The 16,924-nt window shown below is 38.2% G+C and overlaps 1 protein-coding gene across 4 annotated transcripts in view; it reads right to left on the reverse strand.

Moving 5' to 3' along the window:
- Positions 1 to 6,697: 6,697 nt before the first annotated feature.
- The window catches only part of LOC103000756 (membrane cofactor protein-like), a 52,071-nt gene continuing 41,844 nt past the window's right edge, over positions 6,698 to 16,924 (reverse strand). For 2 of the 4 annotated variants that reach the window (XM_007163949.2, XM_007163947.2), the window contains 3 exons: positions 15,507 to 15,542; positions 14,944 to 15,004; positions 6,698 to 9,025 (listed from right to left, as the gene is read on the reverse strand). In XM_007163949.2, coding sequence (XP_007164011.2) covers positions 8,965 to 9,025; positions 14,944 to 15,004; positions 15,507 to 15,542 — 158 coding nt within the window. In that variant the 3' untranslated portion in view covers positions 6,698 to 8,964. Of the gene's footprint in view, positions 9,026 to 14,330; positions 14,375 to 14,939; positions 15,005 to 15,506; positions 15,543 to 16,924 lie in introns of those variants that run through there. The other 2 variants (XM_007163948.3, XM_057542865.1) reach the window with 2 other exon arrangements.

Consider the following 16,924-nt stretch of genomic DNA (forward strand, 5'->3'; position numbering starts at 1 on the left):
TGTGAATTGCGATTGTCTATGTAATTTATCAACTTTGACTTTCATGTTCTTTGAGCATCACTTTGTAACTCTTCTCTGTGCCTTTCTAATGGATCCATATATTATGTCCTGTCACAAGTGGAACTGCAAGAAGACACCTCTGCTCGGGGCAGAGGCTGGGTCTTCCGATCGCATCTCCCTTCTTTCTTCAGTGAGATCCTCTTCTTCTGGAAGCTGGTTTCACATGGTGGCTTAGATTTTTCCATCTTTGTATCTAGCACCATTTGAAATCAGTGTTTTAGGAGTAAGAATTGCAGCACAGCAAAAGGCCAACCGCAGAGGAGCTGCTGTTGGTGGGATCAGCTCCCCTCCTCCTGCCACCTGAGCCGGTTCAAGAAAGGAAGAACTTGAGAAGCAAGTTGGGCTGCGGAGGGGGACAGGGCAGGGATGGGATTGTGTTCAAAAGAAACTCAGAGGCTTGAGCAGAGCCAGAGGTTGTGATAGTCTTTCTGTTGACAGGGAGCGGCAGCCACCAGCAGTAGCCTGTTGGTAGGGCCTTTGAGCACATGCTTGGGCAATGCTGGGTTGGGTACTTGATTGCAATAGGCAAGGGGAGGGCTGTGTCCCAGGAGGACTATCTCATCACTTCAGCACTGTCCACCTGCTCCTAGATGCCGTGGAGCATTCAGCAACAGTTGCCGAGCAGCTGAAATCAAACTTGCCACCTGCAGTGTCAAGGTGCCGGACCCCACCCAGCACCACTGGACCCATCTCTTACACAGGCTGACCGATTTCTCCTGGTGTTCAGAGTCTGTTTTTGTCTAGCACCATTTGAAATCGGTTATGATGTAGGGGGAAAAGCAGCAGCCTCGAGGCCTCATGCCAAGTCTGGTCAGCAACAGCCTGTGGCTTCCTGGAAGATGGATGGGCAGAGAGAGGGGGAGGAAGGTTATGCTTTTTCCTACTAGCTTCTTTAACTATATCTACAATACTTTATGCATGGATAATAGATCAGTTAATGGATTTTTAAAAACAAATCACTATAATTTACCTAATGTCCTCCATTTGCTGAAATGTGGTAGTGATGTAAACTATAAATTGGTTGCTGTTAAATTATCTTTCTGTCATGCATCCTGACCTTAATAAATGCTTTACTGTATACAATTTATCATGTCTTCGTTTTTCGTAGATTATTTTCCATTCATAATTGTAGGATGATGATAAGTGGGGTCCTGAAAAGTTAATTTGCTGTGCAGATCTTACCTATTTCGTAAAGAATTTGAAGTCGGTTACAGCAAACATATTAAAAATGTAGCCTATGAAGACAGGAATGAAATTCTATGAGCCAAGAAATAAAATGAGAAAAAAGGATTACAGAAGAGAGACATGTTGCAGACCTGGGCTGAAGGATGCTGCTTATTGAACGGGAAACTGACCTCGGTTCCCAGTGGGCTGCAGCCCTGGAGCCTCTGCAGTCAGTGTTCCCTCAGAAATATTGGCATAACTGAGCCTGTACTCACATGGCCCTTGGAGGAGCACTGATGAATTCAGCTGCCTTAAAAGAGATTCAGGAGTATTGTTACTTTTGGTTCTTAGTTTCTATCAACTCTTGAAGACAGAGTGAACCAGTTCTGTAAAGGTATTCAGGGATGAGCCAGGCTTGATTTCACAGGGGATTAAACTTGGGGATTCTTCAGGTAGGAGGGCTGTGTCCCCTTGATTGACCATTTTGCACAGGAGATGCAAGGCCAGACCTGACCTACCTGCAGGACTTTTGTTTCACGCCAGTGGTTCTCCATAAGTGGTGGCATCTCAACCACCTGGGAAGCCTTTCTAAGTCCACCTCCTGCCCGTCCTCCCCCAGCTGGCTGCCCTGCCCAATCGGGTGGAGGTGGGACAGGTGAAGCATCTGTTGGGAAAACTTCCCCGTGAATGGAATGCACCCTTTCACTGCAGCTGCAGTGATGTTTCAGGCTGTTGACTGGAGAATTCATGTTCTAATCCCCAGGATGTGATGGTGGGAACAGTTAAGACCCTGAATTGTTTTATTCACTTCTTTGCTGAGGTAGCTACAATAGACCTATGGGCATAACAGCTTTGGGTCAGTTGTAACAAACTGAACAACTTTTGATTCACCTACTGTGTCCCTAGCTCCAGCCTATGTATTCCAAATAAAACAAGTAACTCATGGATTCTGCCAGCAGGTTGCTGTGATTCCAGTCCCCAAATAAGAAAGTGCCAAAAGATGGAGTTTAGCATCAAAGCACAAAAACAATGACTTGAGACATCTTTTACATAAAAGTACTTTCTGGTGCTCCCATGAATACTTAAATAGTGCTTATGGCTGGGTTATGAGATGCACAATGCACACCCCAAGTAATTAACATGCCCCTCATTTAGGATTATTTTGCTTTATTCTTCTGGAGGCTGACAGGTCTTTACCTAAAGTTGGCATTCCAGGGTGGTCTTTCTTTATAAATTGCTAAGCAGAATGTTTCTTTTGGAGACATCTTGAGTCTGGTTTTTGAGGCCATGCTTTCCACCCAGATATAGAAAATGCTTTGTCAGGCATGGAGCTCGCTTCCCTGAGTTTTGCCACCCATTTACTGTAAGCGTGTCAGTGGAGAGCGAGTTGGACTGAAGGCACCTCCAGCCTCATGCAAGTTGTACTGGCAAAGAATTCCCACCTGTGGAACTAAGTGCTGGTGAATCTTAATAACTATGAGACAAGTCAAGTCTTTTACCAGCTTAGGGTAAACAACGTGTTAAATCTCCAACCTGGTAAGTCTTCATGTAAGATGTTGGCTCAGCCCTGCGCTTTGAGAAGCTGGTGTATAGTTTCATGGAATTGCCTAGCAGACTGGTGTGTCTACATTTTAGGGCAGTTTAAGAGTTTTCCTTGAACACAAGGAAAGCGATGTTTTGTGTTTATTCTAATGTGATACAGCTCCACCCACCTTCTGATTACATTCACCCAAGGAGACATTAGAATAGTGATTTTCAGGTCCCACCCCTACAGGTTCTGGTTATACTGCTGTAGAAATGGGGTCTGGACATGTGTTTTTTGAAAGTTTCCCAGGGGATTCTACTGCGCAGTCAGGGTTGAGAGCTCCCCCTCTGGGTCTTGCTTCTACACAAAATGTGACCTGAGGACTCGTGGCGTCGGTGTATTAGTTTCCTGTGGCCACTTTCACAAGTTACAACAAACTTGGTGTCTTAGTCTCTTCGGGCTGCTATAACAAAACACTACAGACAAGGCAGCTTATAAACAACAGATTTACTTCTCATGGTTTGGAGGCTGGGAAGGCCAAGATCAAGGTGCTGGCAGATTCAGTGCCTGGTGAGAGCCAGCTTTCTGGTTTGTAGACAGTGCCATGTAACTTCCTGGGGCAGGGGGGTGAAGGGATTTGGGGTCTCTTTTTATCAGGACACTAATCCCATTCATGAAGTCTCCACCTTCATGACCTAATCACTTCGCAGTGGCCCCACCTCCTAATACGGTCACCTTCGGGTTAGGATTTTAAGGTAGGACTTTTGGTGGGACACAAACATTTACACAATAACTTGTCTAAAACAACACACCTGTATTCTTTTAGTTCTGGAGGTCAGAATCTGAAATCAAGTTATAGGCAGGGCCATGCTCCCTCCAGATGTACTGTCCGAGAATCAGTTTCCTTGCCTTTTCCAGCTTCCATAGCTGCATTCTTTGGCTTGTGGCCCCTTCTTCCACCCTCAAAGCCAACACCATAGCATGCTGCATCAGTGGTCACATTGCCTTCTGCTGTAGTCAAGGCTTCCTCTGCCTTCTTCTCCTGAGGATTAAATATGATTACACTCAGGGCCCCACCTGGGGGGGATAATCTCCCCACCCAAAATCTCATCTGCAAAGAAAGACCCTTTGCATACAAAGCCACATTCACAGGTTCCAGGTACTGCTTTCCCCTGGTATCTGAAAGTATAGTGTTCCTATGCAAGCTTTCATAAGCAGATTTGGCATAAAGCATTGAAGCAAATGCCTAAGGGCATACCTTGCAAAGGGATGCACAAAATAAATGGAGATAAAGCACAGATACTTTTAGACCTATGGCAACTTGATGCTGAGATGCTGAGTCTAGTTCCCAGGAAGGAGCTTGGGGGTGCCACTCTCACCTCCTGTGTGGGCTGCCTGTATAACAGCTCGCTGCAAAATAAATGCTGAACGATATTTTCGCTTTTCACTTTTTTTTTCATAAAAGCAAAAATCCTCTTCGGATTTCTTTTGATTAATGGAAGCAGGTACCAATGCAGGTCTTTTGTAAAAGCACTAAGTGGCATAAAGTGGATTTTAAAAAGTAGGGTGAAACTTGTATTATGACTCCAGTATCTCTGGAGGCCATTATACAGCCTCCACAAACAGCAATATGTGGAACACATACAAATGCAGAACCTCGGGCCCCACGCGAGGCCTACTGCTTCAAGAATCTGCATTTTAGCAAGATCATCGTGTGATTCACCTGCACACAAAAATTTGAGAAGTGTGGTTGTATGGGATCCTACCCTAGGATTCTCCAATAATTGAGTCCACGTCAAAGACAGATTGAAAGGAATATTTTCCCTTGGATCCTTTTCAGGTGGCAGTGGGTGATCAGAAGACCAGTCATTTTCCTGAACACCATGAATAGTGCTCATATAAATGATAGTAGTCTCCAGAATTCTCAACGAAGCCACAAACCCTAAGCACCAGGATGCCAGGTGCCCTGATTCTTTCTGCTAGTTTTGCACAAGGCCTGCCATTGTCATACGTACGTACCATAGTTGCTTCTAAAAGTTACGTAAAGGTGGTGAACGATAGAAACTTAAGTGACTGCCTGGCAAATATGTTTTACTATCCCAAACAAGTTTTCTTGGGCTGATAAGTCAGGAATCAGGGTGGGTAGCTTTCTCAATGTGATGCATACTTAAGGCAATTTTGGTCACTTTCTGCTGGTACTTAAGCCGGAGGGAAGGAAAAATAGTTACTGACCGCAGACCCCAATATTATGCTCCTCCATATGTATGCCATAAGGGACAGAGGTTAGCGCTTTTTCAAAAGTTAATTTCCTAGAAGGCAAGCAGAAAAGAGCTAGTTAATTAAAATGAAATTAAAAACGGTTTCTGGGACTCAGCAATGACTAAAATCTCTGAATAATGACAAAGTTTGAAAAACTAAGAAAGGCATGGTCAAATGCCCTAACAGGCCACAGGAGGGCAGCAGTGCTAATACTATAAAGGTGGACCACTTCATTCTAGGGTAACCTTTTCTGGATGGATGAGCCTGGAAATGACGAAAGCAATGCAGCTTAGAAGACAAAAAAAATATGTGTACGCTCTCTCAATTTTGCATTGTTTCTGAAAGTCAATAGACTATGTTAAATCCTACTCTTGAGTACAAATATATAAAATGTTTAATGTGCAAAAATATTCATTCTTGGTTACAATATTGTCAGCAATTACTAAGTTTTAGAATACCAGAGTTGCCTATTTTCCTTAAACCTAGAACATTCTTGAACAATTTAAACTCCTGCCTACCTCAGCTGTCTTCAGAATTCTTGTAGAGGACTTTTATTGTTAGTCACCTTAAAAGCTCTCCCTGTTTATTTTATGCCAATTTAAAAAATATACTATAGTCTCAAGTTAGAAGACAAAATTTGATAAAATGCATTCTTTAGTTATAGTCAAACTAATTTTCATCCAGTGTTGATATTAGAAAGATTGCTTTTTGTTTGTTTTTGTTTTGTTTTTAAACCACAGATAGCCTCTTTTAGTGAGGCAGGCAATAAGACCTTAATTCAAGTTTTAGATATTTTCTGATTTCTTTATAGGTTGAATTACAAAACCATGATTTTATTCTGTAAGTGTAAGCATTCACCTTATGTCTTTATAAGTTCATGTGTAGAAGTGGACTCTGAGACTGGAGGACCACTAATGCAGAGGTTCTCACACTTAGCTGCATATTAGAATTACTTGCCCAGGCCACACCCCAGGTCAATGACATGACAAATTTTGGGGGCGTGGGACCCAGGCATCAGTAAAAGTCTCCAGGTGATTCCAGTGTGCAGCCATGGTTCAGAAACATGTTATGCTTTCATGGTTGGGACTTGGGTTTTTCATTAGCCACACCCACGCATTAAAGTGATGTGGAAGATATGTCTTCTCCCACACACATGGATACAGATACTTGAATGTGGTGAACTCAAGGCCAGGAAATAATGAAGGCTGAGAGCTGGGCAGAAATCAGGAAGTTCTGCACAGAATGGGCTCTGTGAGCTGGGCCCTGGAAGATGCCCAGGATCAGACAAGACCAGAGGCGCTTCAGCCAATAGTGAACCAGGAATACAGCAGAGAGCACAGGACAGATTGTCTGGCTTGACTGAGAGCAGGTTATCTGAAGTGTTGCAGAAAGAGAAGGCTTGGGAAGAAAAGTTGGGAATTAACTGTAGAAAGCTTTCAAGTATCTATCATGAAATGGACTTTATGCTGTGGGTAACAGAGGTAGGACTGAGCACCTTTGAGCAGGGGAGGCACATGACCGCTGCGGAGGGGAGAAGCCTGGACATGTTTAAGTTAAGGCTCTGAGATGGGAGGGGCAGGAGTGGTGATTGTTGGAGGGGAATGCTTACAGAAGGTGGGCCCCGATTAGAAGCGTACTCCGATTTGAGATAAAACACACTGGAAATAAATGCATTATCACAAATGAAACTTCTCCATAATGACATTTTATTTTTTTAATAGATCTGAAGGTCCAATTCTCAAAATGCAGTTTTAAGAAACCTTTAAATTCAAATACACTTTTCCCTCTCTCATTTAAATAAACACTTCTAGAGAAAAATGGTATCCCCATATATTTAATTGACAAATTATTTGACAAACAGAACATAATTTATATGTACACACATATTTCAATCTTACATATAAATATATTAAATTAGAAAAACTAATTTTGAAGTGGAAACTATACTATGAAAGTCAATTTATTTTGGTAAGCATAATAATCTTTGGTTGAAAACACTTCTTCGAGGGTTTTAAAAATATGTACTAGAGCCACCCCCTTGCTTCTAAGCAAGTGCTAGATTCTCGAAAATTATGTGGAAAAGGGTACAGCAAAACTTCAACTCTATATTTATCTCAGAATTCCTGAATTTATTCTCCTCAAATTTATCTTCCTAAAGTGCCTCATCAGAGACTACAAAGGGAAGGACCACTTACATGGCCTTACAAACATGCCCTTAGGGAGTAAAACAATATTTACTCTGGTTCACTCTGGATTCTTTATTCATATATTTCTAAGGCAACGTTTCTTTGGCCCAATTTGTGCTACTAACTATAAAAGTGTGAAACAAAACATGTAAAAATGTAATTGGAGTTAGAGAGACAGTCCCTCCTCTTTGGCCGCTGGCTCATTTGAAGGAGGCGCTGCCTGGTGTGAGGACAGAGAAGAGAGCTGGGATCCGTCCCACCTGAGCGTCAAGAGCTACCTTTGCTGTTTCCTCTTCCTGTCCCTTTGCATGACCTACAGCAAATCCACAGAGTTAAGTTTGCTTTTCTGAAATATGGGGCTTCATTTTTACTCTGCCCTTTGCAGATGAGGTGAGACTCAGATTCTGATGCAACTTGAGGTTATCTGATGAATTTATTCCCTACAAAACTGCCTACATTCAGATGACATGTTTAAAGTAAGACACCTCTTTATTCAGGTGGGGAGAGAAAAACAGAATTTAGAGTGGATTCTAATTCTCTTAAAGAGTGGAATTCTTTTTAAGAAAACTACAAGCCCACAGTGTTCACTTTGTCCTGAGCTGGCATTCCTGCTATGGGTGTTAGAGCCCTCTAACTTTGTACAGAAGCATGCAACTGATGCTGAATTCTTCTGGATTTCTTAGACTGGTTTATTGTTATTAAAAGGGGCGAAGAACAAATGCCAGAAATAAACTTTATAGCGTCTCTAAATCACCAAGAGGTTACAAATTTTTAAAAATAGTATTTTAACGTATTAACTGTAAGAGTATTTTCCGGTAATATTCTTAGTTAAGGAAATCAAACTTTTATAATAAACAATATATAATGCATATTTTGGGACTGTTGAAGAATGAATCTTAAGGCTTGGCAATCATCTTTGAACAGAAAAGATTTCAAAATCACTTTCTTTACAAATGAAATGTAATGTCATTTTGAATTATATATCTCTGAGTTTGGAAATTTTATAGAAAAACTATTTCCCCACCTTAACACTAGTGGGGATACTGTGTTGACTTGCCCTATAAATACAAGCGTTATTTAAGGAAAAACAAGCAGGATATTCAAACACAAATTCATATACATTTCAAAGAAGCATTAAAGGATGGTGACTATACTTAAGCCACATTAAAATGTTAGCACTATGGCTTAACAGTTCCATTCCTGACAATGTAAGAAACTAGCAAATAATTTTTATAGATTTTTTTTCTTTCAGTATTGAGATATAACTGACATATAACACTGCATAAGTTTAAGGTGTACAGCATGATTTGATCATGTATATATCGCAAAATGATTACACAGTAAATTTAGTTAACATCCATCACTTCACGAACCTACAAAAAATTTTTTTCTCCCATGTGATTAGAAGTTTTAAGATCCACTTTCTTAGCAACTTGCCAATATACAATACAGTGTTACTAACTGTAGTCACTACGCTGTACATTACATCCCAGTACCTTTTTATCTTATAATTGGAAGTTTATATTTTCTGACCGCCTTTACTCAACCACCACCCCCAGCCCACCACCTCTGATGAAGGCAAATCTGATTTCTTTTTCTCTAAGCTTGGTTATTTGGATTACACATATAAGTGAGTACTTGTCTTTCTTTATATGACTTATTCACCCAGCATAATGCCCTCAAGGTCCATCTGTATTGTCTCAAATGGCAGGATTTCCTTCATTTTCATGGCTGAATGATACATGGGTTTGTGGAAACCATTTAGTTCATCTACTCTGCTGGAGTGGTTGCCTTATCCTGGTAAGCGCTGTATGTAGCAATACCTTCTTTCCTACGAAGCAAGGTAAGAAAATAGGGTCAGAGGTGAACATAATTAAGTACATAAATTAAATTCCAGAAGCCCATTTAGAACATGGACAAATAAAAAAAAAACTATATACTAGTAAGAGTCACTGAACTAGGAATTAAATGATTCTTTTAAAATAATTCCAATGTTCAGCCAGTCTCACTCTAGAAACCCTTCTTCTATTGCTGTATTATAGTTTTGATTCCCTCCAAGACAAGAAATAGAGCAGTTGCATATATTTAGTAAATATTCCCTTATCTTAATTTAGGGCTAATGGGGAAGACTACAGAGAAACACACATTTTCCTAATATTGCAATTTAAAATCTAACTCTGAGATGAAACCTTTAAACAGCTAATGATTCCAGCAGCGTTCAAGATCAGTGAGTAATGCCTCATTTACCCCTCACAGTCAAGGAAAATCATGTGTTCTGGTTGGAGAGTCTCCTAAGTAACTAAAACTCACATAACACTTTTTTTTTTTTTTTGGTAACAACAGACATCTTTCTAAACTCTGTTATTCAAGTCCAGTGTTTTCCAAAGAAATATAATGCGAGTCACACAGGTAATTTTGAATTTTCTAGAAGCCACATCAAAAAAAGGATAAGCAGGAAACTTAGTTTTAACATATTTTACTTAACCTGATATCCACGGATTGTACATTTCTTTGCACTAAGTCTTTGAATCTGGTGTGTAGTGTGCACTGAAGCTCACCTTAAGTAGGATGAGCCACTTTTGACGTCCTCGGCAGCCACTCAGGGCTACTGACTCTGGAGCTGGAAAACGCAGTTCCAGTCCCTGCTTAGGAAACTGACTACAATAGACAGACTACAACCAAATGGGGACCAGTCGGTTGTTTACAGTATGCCTGCCCCATGAAAGAGCTAACCGTGTTAATTCTGGAGACTTTCATATTTCTCTTGGTGGGGGAGGCTTCACGATGAACCAGCACTGTCACAGCACAATACTTGTTATATAGCAGTTTCCTCAGGACTATTCTGGAGAGTGATTCAATACTTAGGCCTATCCTGAATCCTCTAAGACCACTATATTTTACTAGTTTTTGAAGTCAGTACTTTTTTTTTTTTTCTGTAGTAGTGAAATGCTTTTCTTTAAGTAGAATTTTAAATAGAAATCCAATATATGAGAAGGATAAATAAGCATTAATATAAAATTTTTCTTTTTTTTCTTTTTTTTTTTCAGCAACACCCCTCAGGTTTCGGGACCTTGGTTACCCGACGAGGGACTGAACCCATGCCCCCGGCAATGGACGTGCGGAGTCCTAACTACTGGACCACCAGGGAAGTCCCTGCATTAATGTAAACTTAAAGAAACATTAATTTGATATAACAACAAAGCTATTTGAAGATGATTAAAATGTGAAAGTGAATTATTGTACTAATTACAGTTATGTCATACTACCTTCAGCATTCATTAAGTTAACTTCAAGTGTTTACAGACAACTTGAAGCTCACAGCCCATCTGAAAACTACTTTCCTGGTTGGCTTTAGCCTCAAAGGAATCCTAAGAGAACCAAGCAGATACATAGGGCTGGGTAGGCCCACAGTGCCATTCTAGTTGGTATGTTTTGTCTTCCCCTTTGCCCCTGTGATCAAAGTCACCACTTTGCTTTTACTAAGAAATTGCCCTTCTTATTGGCCATTGTAGAATCTGCTCCCAAACTCATGACTGTAACCTAGGGTAGCGCCTCACATTATAAGTGGTGGGAAACATAACTCCTCTTTTCCTGGCCATGCAGACACACATTCTGGCACAAAAGGAGGAACTTCCAATTCATTTCATTCAGAGACAGAAGGTAGAGGGGGTTAAATGACTTAAGGCAATGCATTTCATAATTTTCCAAAATCTGAGGATTTTTTGTTGGTGGTGGTTTCTCTTTTATATGTTAAAAATATCCTGGCCAAGGGAAACAGATAAATGCCTTTAAAGAATTAATATTTACAAGTGGAAATTGAATTTCTTTACAAAATTTAGTGAAATGTATTTTGGTTTCTGTCGAAAAACCAAAATGAACTTAAAATGAACACATTCTGTGATTATTTCCCATTGGGCTAAAAAATTCCCCCAGCTTTGGATTCATAGCTGCTAGAAGGTAGAGCAGCTAGACAGTCTGATGAAAGGACAAGAGGGACGTTACTCTGTTGGCGCCTATATCAAAGCAAGAGCCTGTCAATGCACGTTCTTTTACATTAAAACAGGGAAGGTAGGAGAAAACATCAATAATCTAGCAAAGGGAACAGGAATTCAAATGTTCTTTTGGATGTCTACTGCCCACTTATCTTAGTTCAGTTTATCAATATCTAAATATTCATTGAATATTTTTCAGAAGAAAGGACATCTCTAAAAAGAAACGCAACAGAAAGCAGATACGTTTTCATGATAAAAGCAAACCTTTCTCTCATCTTTTCTCAGAGAGAAATAAAATTTACTTGTCTGTGGCTCTCACCAGTTAGGGTGTGCTGAACAAAGGAAGGGAACAGGGATGAATAAAATAGTGACGTCAAACCAAAAGGAAGCAAGAGTGGCATAAAAATGGGATAAAATCAATGATAGAGGAGAAGGGAAGTAAAGCTGACAATTAGGTTCATAAATTATGGCTCTCCTGATTCTCATTAGGAACTTGAAACAGGAATTTGGTGCAAGAAGCTACTTTACCTTTGAAGTCTTACAGATCATCCAGCAGATAAACAGATTCTAAATTTGTGTGCAATCTGTTTACCTCTGAAACCTCTTCGCCTGAAGTGAATAATGTAAACTCTCTTTCACAGAATAAGATTGTATGAGGAGAAATGGTCCTGGTCTCTAGCACCTTAGATTTTGAGGCAATACACAGAGCATGTATTAATTCCATGTAACACTGTCTCAGAAATCGATTTTATGACATCATACATTTTCAGATGGATCTTTTGCATCGAGGACAGTTTCTTCCTGTGGCACAATTGTTTTCACCTGAGGGAAGATCTCTGTAAAACTTATTACATGACTTCCCATTTTTCTAGGATGGCTCTAAATTTTTTAAATATGCTCTCTCAACTGTTACAACATCTTTGTTATTTACTAGTTTTTGTTTAAAATTTTTTAAAGCCTTTGTTCAATGCTCAAGAATTTGAGAACCAGGTAGAAAAATGTTCAAGTTAATTTGACCATTCAAGTTTTTACCCATGTCATTGTACTCCCCACCACCTGAACTGGATTCACCATTTATATTATATCCAAAAAAGCTTCAGTAATATTAATTTAAGCAGACAGCTTAAAAATTACAGTTACTGGATCAGTCATTATTAATATAACATGAAAATATTTTAAAATTACAACAAATAATAAATATCCTTAATGGAAAAAAAGAAAAAGTACTCAGTCACTGTTACTAAAATACATAAATTATTGCAATAATTCTAATGAACTTAAAAAACTCTCACTTATCCAGTGATGATTTAACCCGAGTAGAGAAAATCATGCATTTATGAAAAAAATATTCACAACAAATAATTGAAAACATTAATGTAAACAAAAGGTATCTGTTTTTTGGAACCACACAGTCAGGACATGCAAGACAGGACTCAAGCAACAGCAAAGGAGAGGCAAGGGCTATGGATTCCAAGGCTGGAAAGTTTGGCTGAAGAGTTAGTTAAGAAAGGAAACTGCAAGGGAAAAGGAAGGAGGGTGTAGATGGAGCCCATCAGACCAACTGGGATCCTATTCTATTCTTAGTTGAGAGCTAAGAAACAGGAAACTATAACAGAGTACTTTAACCCTGTGGCCATATTTCATCATAATTTAATGGTCTTAAAAATGACTACTTACACTATTTTCATGCTTTGGTATAAATATTGTAGCAGGGTAATTGTGTTCCCAAATTATCATAAATACAAGTTTATATCAAATCCATTTTGTATCAAGTTTTAACAGCAAATGTGTGTTTTTTTATTTTAGTTTTGGCCGTGCCACGAGGCTTGCAGGTTCTTAGTTCCCCAACCAGGGATTGAACTCCAGCCCACAGCAGTGAAAGTGCTGAGTCCTATCCACTGGACCACCAGGGAACTCCCATTAACAGCCATTCTGGATTACTGTGCCTGGTATCCTGCTTCCAGAGATATCCCTAGGAATAGAGAAGCAACTGCATATATTTTACAGTCTTGTAAAGGAGTTTCTAAAGCAACAAAAGCAATTTGGGGGGGAAAATATGGACATTAAACAATGCAAAGAATATAATAAAAATATTTACCTTTTTAAAAGAAAGGCAAACTAAAGCTAGGTATTACTTCACATTCTTTTAAAGAAGCATACACATAAATGAGGAGTCTTTAAAAAATCCAATAATCTTAAACAGGTAAAACACTTCCCAATAAGCTTGATGGTGTTTCTTCAAGTTAAAGAGCACGGGCACATCAGGAATGGTCTACACCCTGGTTTCTCAAAGTGTAGTCCAGGCCCAGCAGCATCATCACTTGGGAACACATTAGAAATGGGATCTCAGATCTCTAACGCTACTGAAACTTTAAGCTGGGGGATACGATGCTCAGATAATTGTTTGTCTTTAAAAGACTCATCAACTGGTAGCTAGAGAGAGTTTTTGGTTAATACTTGTTAGGGAAGCTTATTTTGGTGTAGTGATGTTTTAAACAAAGAAGGAGAGTGAGGAGCAGAAAGCTATTTTGTTTTGCTTTCTTTAGAGGTTATTTCTAGATAAACCTTTTAGACTTGTCAAATATTTCACTGATAGTACTTCCTTCTCAGATTGCTGTGTACATGTAATTTAAAAAATATACTGCTGATAGAGAAATCAAATATGCATACTATGTGTTCTACAAATATAAGATTTAAGATTCAAATGAAGGCACTGTGGATATTTTTAAAAGATAACCAAGAAATATAAAAAGAGTTTTAGCTCTTTATGAGTGACAAATGTACTTTTATTATGTAGTCCAAACCCAGTGATTAATATAAAAGGAATATATATCATAAAGCCATGAATACCAATTGTTTTTAATTATTAGTTTGATTTCAAAGCTATTTCCAAAGTAATAGGGGGAAAAAAATCACTAAAAGTCAGAAATAACAAAGCACCTAATCTTGCTCTATGCTCCAGTTTTATTCTAAGTCTTTCATTAGATTTTAAATTATTTCATTAAAATTTAAGATGATGTTTAAAAACTCTATTCTCCTTAGAAGATATGTATTTGTACCTTTTTTTTCAATTTTAAGTCCCCCCCCTTATTTCATTTTTATAGATAAAAAGACAGAGTTCATAAAGTGCCTTATAAATCTTACCCTCTCAGCAACTTTTAGTTTAACCCAATCAGTTTTACCGCGACCTAGTAAATTAAGAGAACATAAGAGGGAAATCAAATAGTGTTGCTTAAAATTCCCCAGTTTAACTTGTATAAATAACAAATCTAAAAGAAAGCAAACTGGGTATCTGAATGAGCCATCTATGTAGCTTCTTACTACTACCTAAGTTATACAGACAACTGAAAACTTTCACCATAAAAATTACAGTGGCTACAGCTGTCAAAGTCTCCACAGTGAACCATTTTATAATATTTAATCTTGGCCATTAGTCCAATCTAGGAAGTTGGGTACACCTAGGATAGAGAAAGCCCCAAAACGGTCCATGATTTACTACAGCACCTAAACCTCAAATCCCACAGAAATTTTTCTTACATCATAATTAGCTGAAGCAACCTGCACAGATTACTTTTGTTGCAATGATATTGAAAGCAGCTGAAAACATTTTTAGTAAAGAAATGTAATTCAGACAACACACTCATGCAGGTGCATTTTTTGAAAAAACAACATGCAATACAGACTACAAACAAAAACTGCACAAAACTATGTCAACTGTGAGAAGGACCAATAAATTAAAAAACATGGTTTAATTTACCCTTTCTTCTTTTTGCAAAAACAGAAGCAGAGGCCGCAGACAACTACTCCAACGCCAAAAACTAAAAGAAATCAGGAAACAAATGATATGTAACTGTGAAAAATCATTGCCAAGATTCAAAATCTAGCAGAAGAAATAAATGATGGTCAGATTTCCATGGCTAGAAAATGTTATCTTATTTAAGCACATATACATTTACATTCCCTCTGGACTCTTCAGTATCAATCCAGTTCTTTGCATTAAACAGTACAGAGTAAGTCAGAGAAGAGTCCTTGATTAATTGAGAAAATTACCCAAAGCATATTTGTGATGCAAACTCATATGAGCAATGATCTTGAAACAACTTGTATTATTTAAGGTTTGTTAGTAACTGGACATGTAGAATACAAAGGAATAGACAAACACTAATACAAGGTAGTGTATTATATAAAAGGTCAGGTTTTTCCTGTTTTACTTAATTTCAAGGTATAAAGCCACAGAAATTGAAAAATCTTTTAAAAAACGATTGCACTTCTTCAGAGTAATGTCTTGATTTAATTGGTATCAAAGTTTGGGATACGTACGTGCACCAAGGACAATTGCAACAATGATTCCTGCACCTGAGAAAAAATGAAAACAGTTTGGGAGATAAGTACCTAGGGGTCTCCAGGTAGCAGCTGCATTTTAATTTGATCAGATCATCTATAACTACAAAGAAAAAATTATCAATCTAGTTTTAGCATGACTGCTAGTGCTTCCAGGTTATTTTCATCACAGAACCCTTCTAATCACATTCCAGGGTTAGGACACACCTTGTGAAACTCCTAACAGGAGCCTCACTTTTCATTGTTGTATGCTGTAGCTACCACACCAGGTTATTTAGTAAAGGTAACTAAGACAATTAGAATTTACTAGTTTAGAGGAAAATCATTTTAGAAATGTAGTAGCCCACTATAGTTCATTTAGTTCAACATTCAGTCTTTTATTACTTATGATTTTGTTAGAAATTTAACATATATTTTTTTCCCTAAGTGGGTCTGTAGAATAAGTCATAAATAGAGTGCTATTAATCTATCATATAGACGTTATTTGCAGAGTCTTCACAAACAATACATCATTGTATCATCACAGCTCCTATTCCCCTTTCCCCCCAGATTAAGACTACAAGGAGATTTGCTCTAAGAATGTAAAGGGAACACCAGGGCACATGGATAAAACCTATGCACAGAAACGTAAACATGCATTTTTGACTATCCAGAGAGCAATAAATAATACTACCAAATCTTAATTCTTAGAAATGTTTGTCAGTAGTACCTCTGCTTCTAAACTGCCATTACTTTTATTATCTATAACTCATAGCATAAAATGTCATGTTCAGCTCTGTTCTTTTTATTTCATAAATATTATCAAGTGTAAGCATCTTGAGATGGTACTGGATTCACTTGACACAGTGGCAATTTGACCAGTTTTCAGAGGGAAAACATAACAAGCCTAAAGTACATTTTATAAAAAGATTAACCTTACTAGTCTAAAGTAAAGTAATAGCTATTTTTCATTTCCTTATCAGTAAATCTTTATATTTCATTTAACTGTCATAACTATACTTCATCAAGTTCTTTAACACATATGTGTGAACTATGTGAGCCAACATTAAGTGTGCTACCCCAGCTTGATATAGAAAAACTAACCCAACTAGTAGTACTTTAAGGCTTGTACATACAAGGTACCAGTAGAAGGAAAATTTATCTAAAAATTGCCATTACATAGTAACACTATCACATGGAAAACAAGCTATGTTTTATATATATTAAACTACATATAACTGTATTATTTAAGAAAGTAAACTTATCATGCTAGGAAGCCTAAATTGGGGAACCTCTTAAAAACTGTATTACCCACATGTGCCTATACATAGTACCACTTATATTTGTCATGGTATCTTCACCTTTAAAATTACTTAAAATGTACAATTTTACAATTACACATTGAACAATTATCACCA

This window comes from Balaenoptera acutorostrata, chromosome 1 (genome assembly GCF_949987535.1).
Source record: "Balaenoptera acutorostrata chromosome 1, mBalAcu1.1, whole genome shotgun sequence".
NCBI lineage: Eukaryota > Metazoa > Chordata > Mammalia > Artiodactyla > Balaenopteridae > Balaenoptera > Balaenoptera acutorostrata.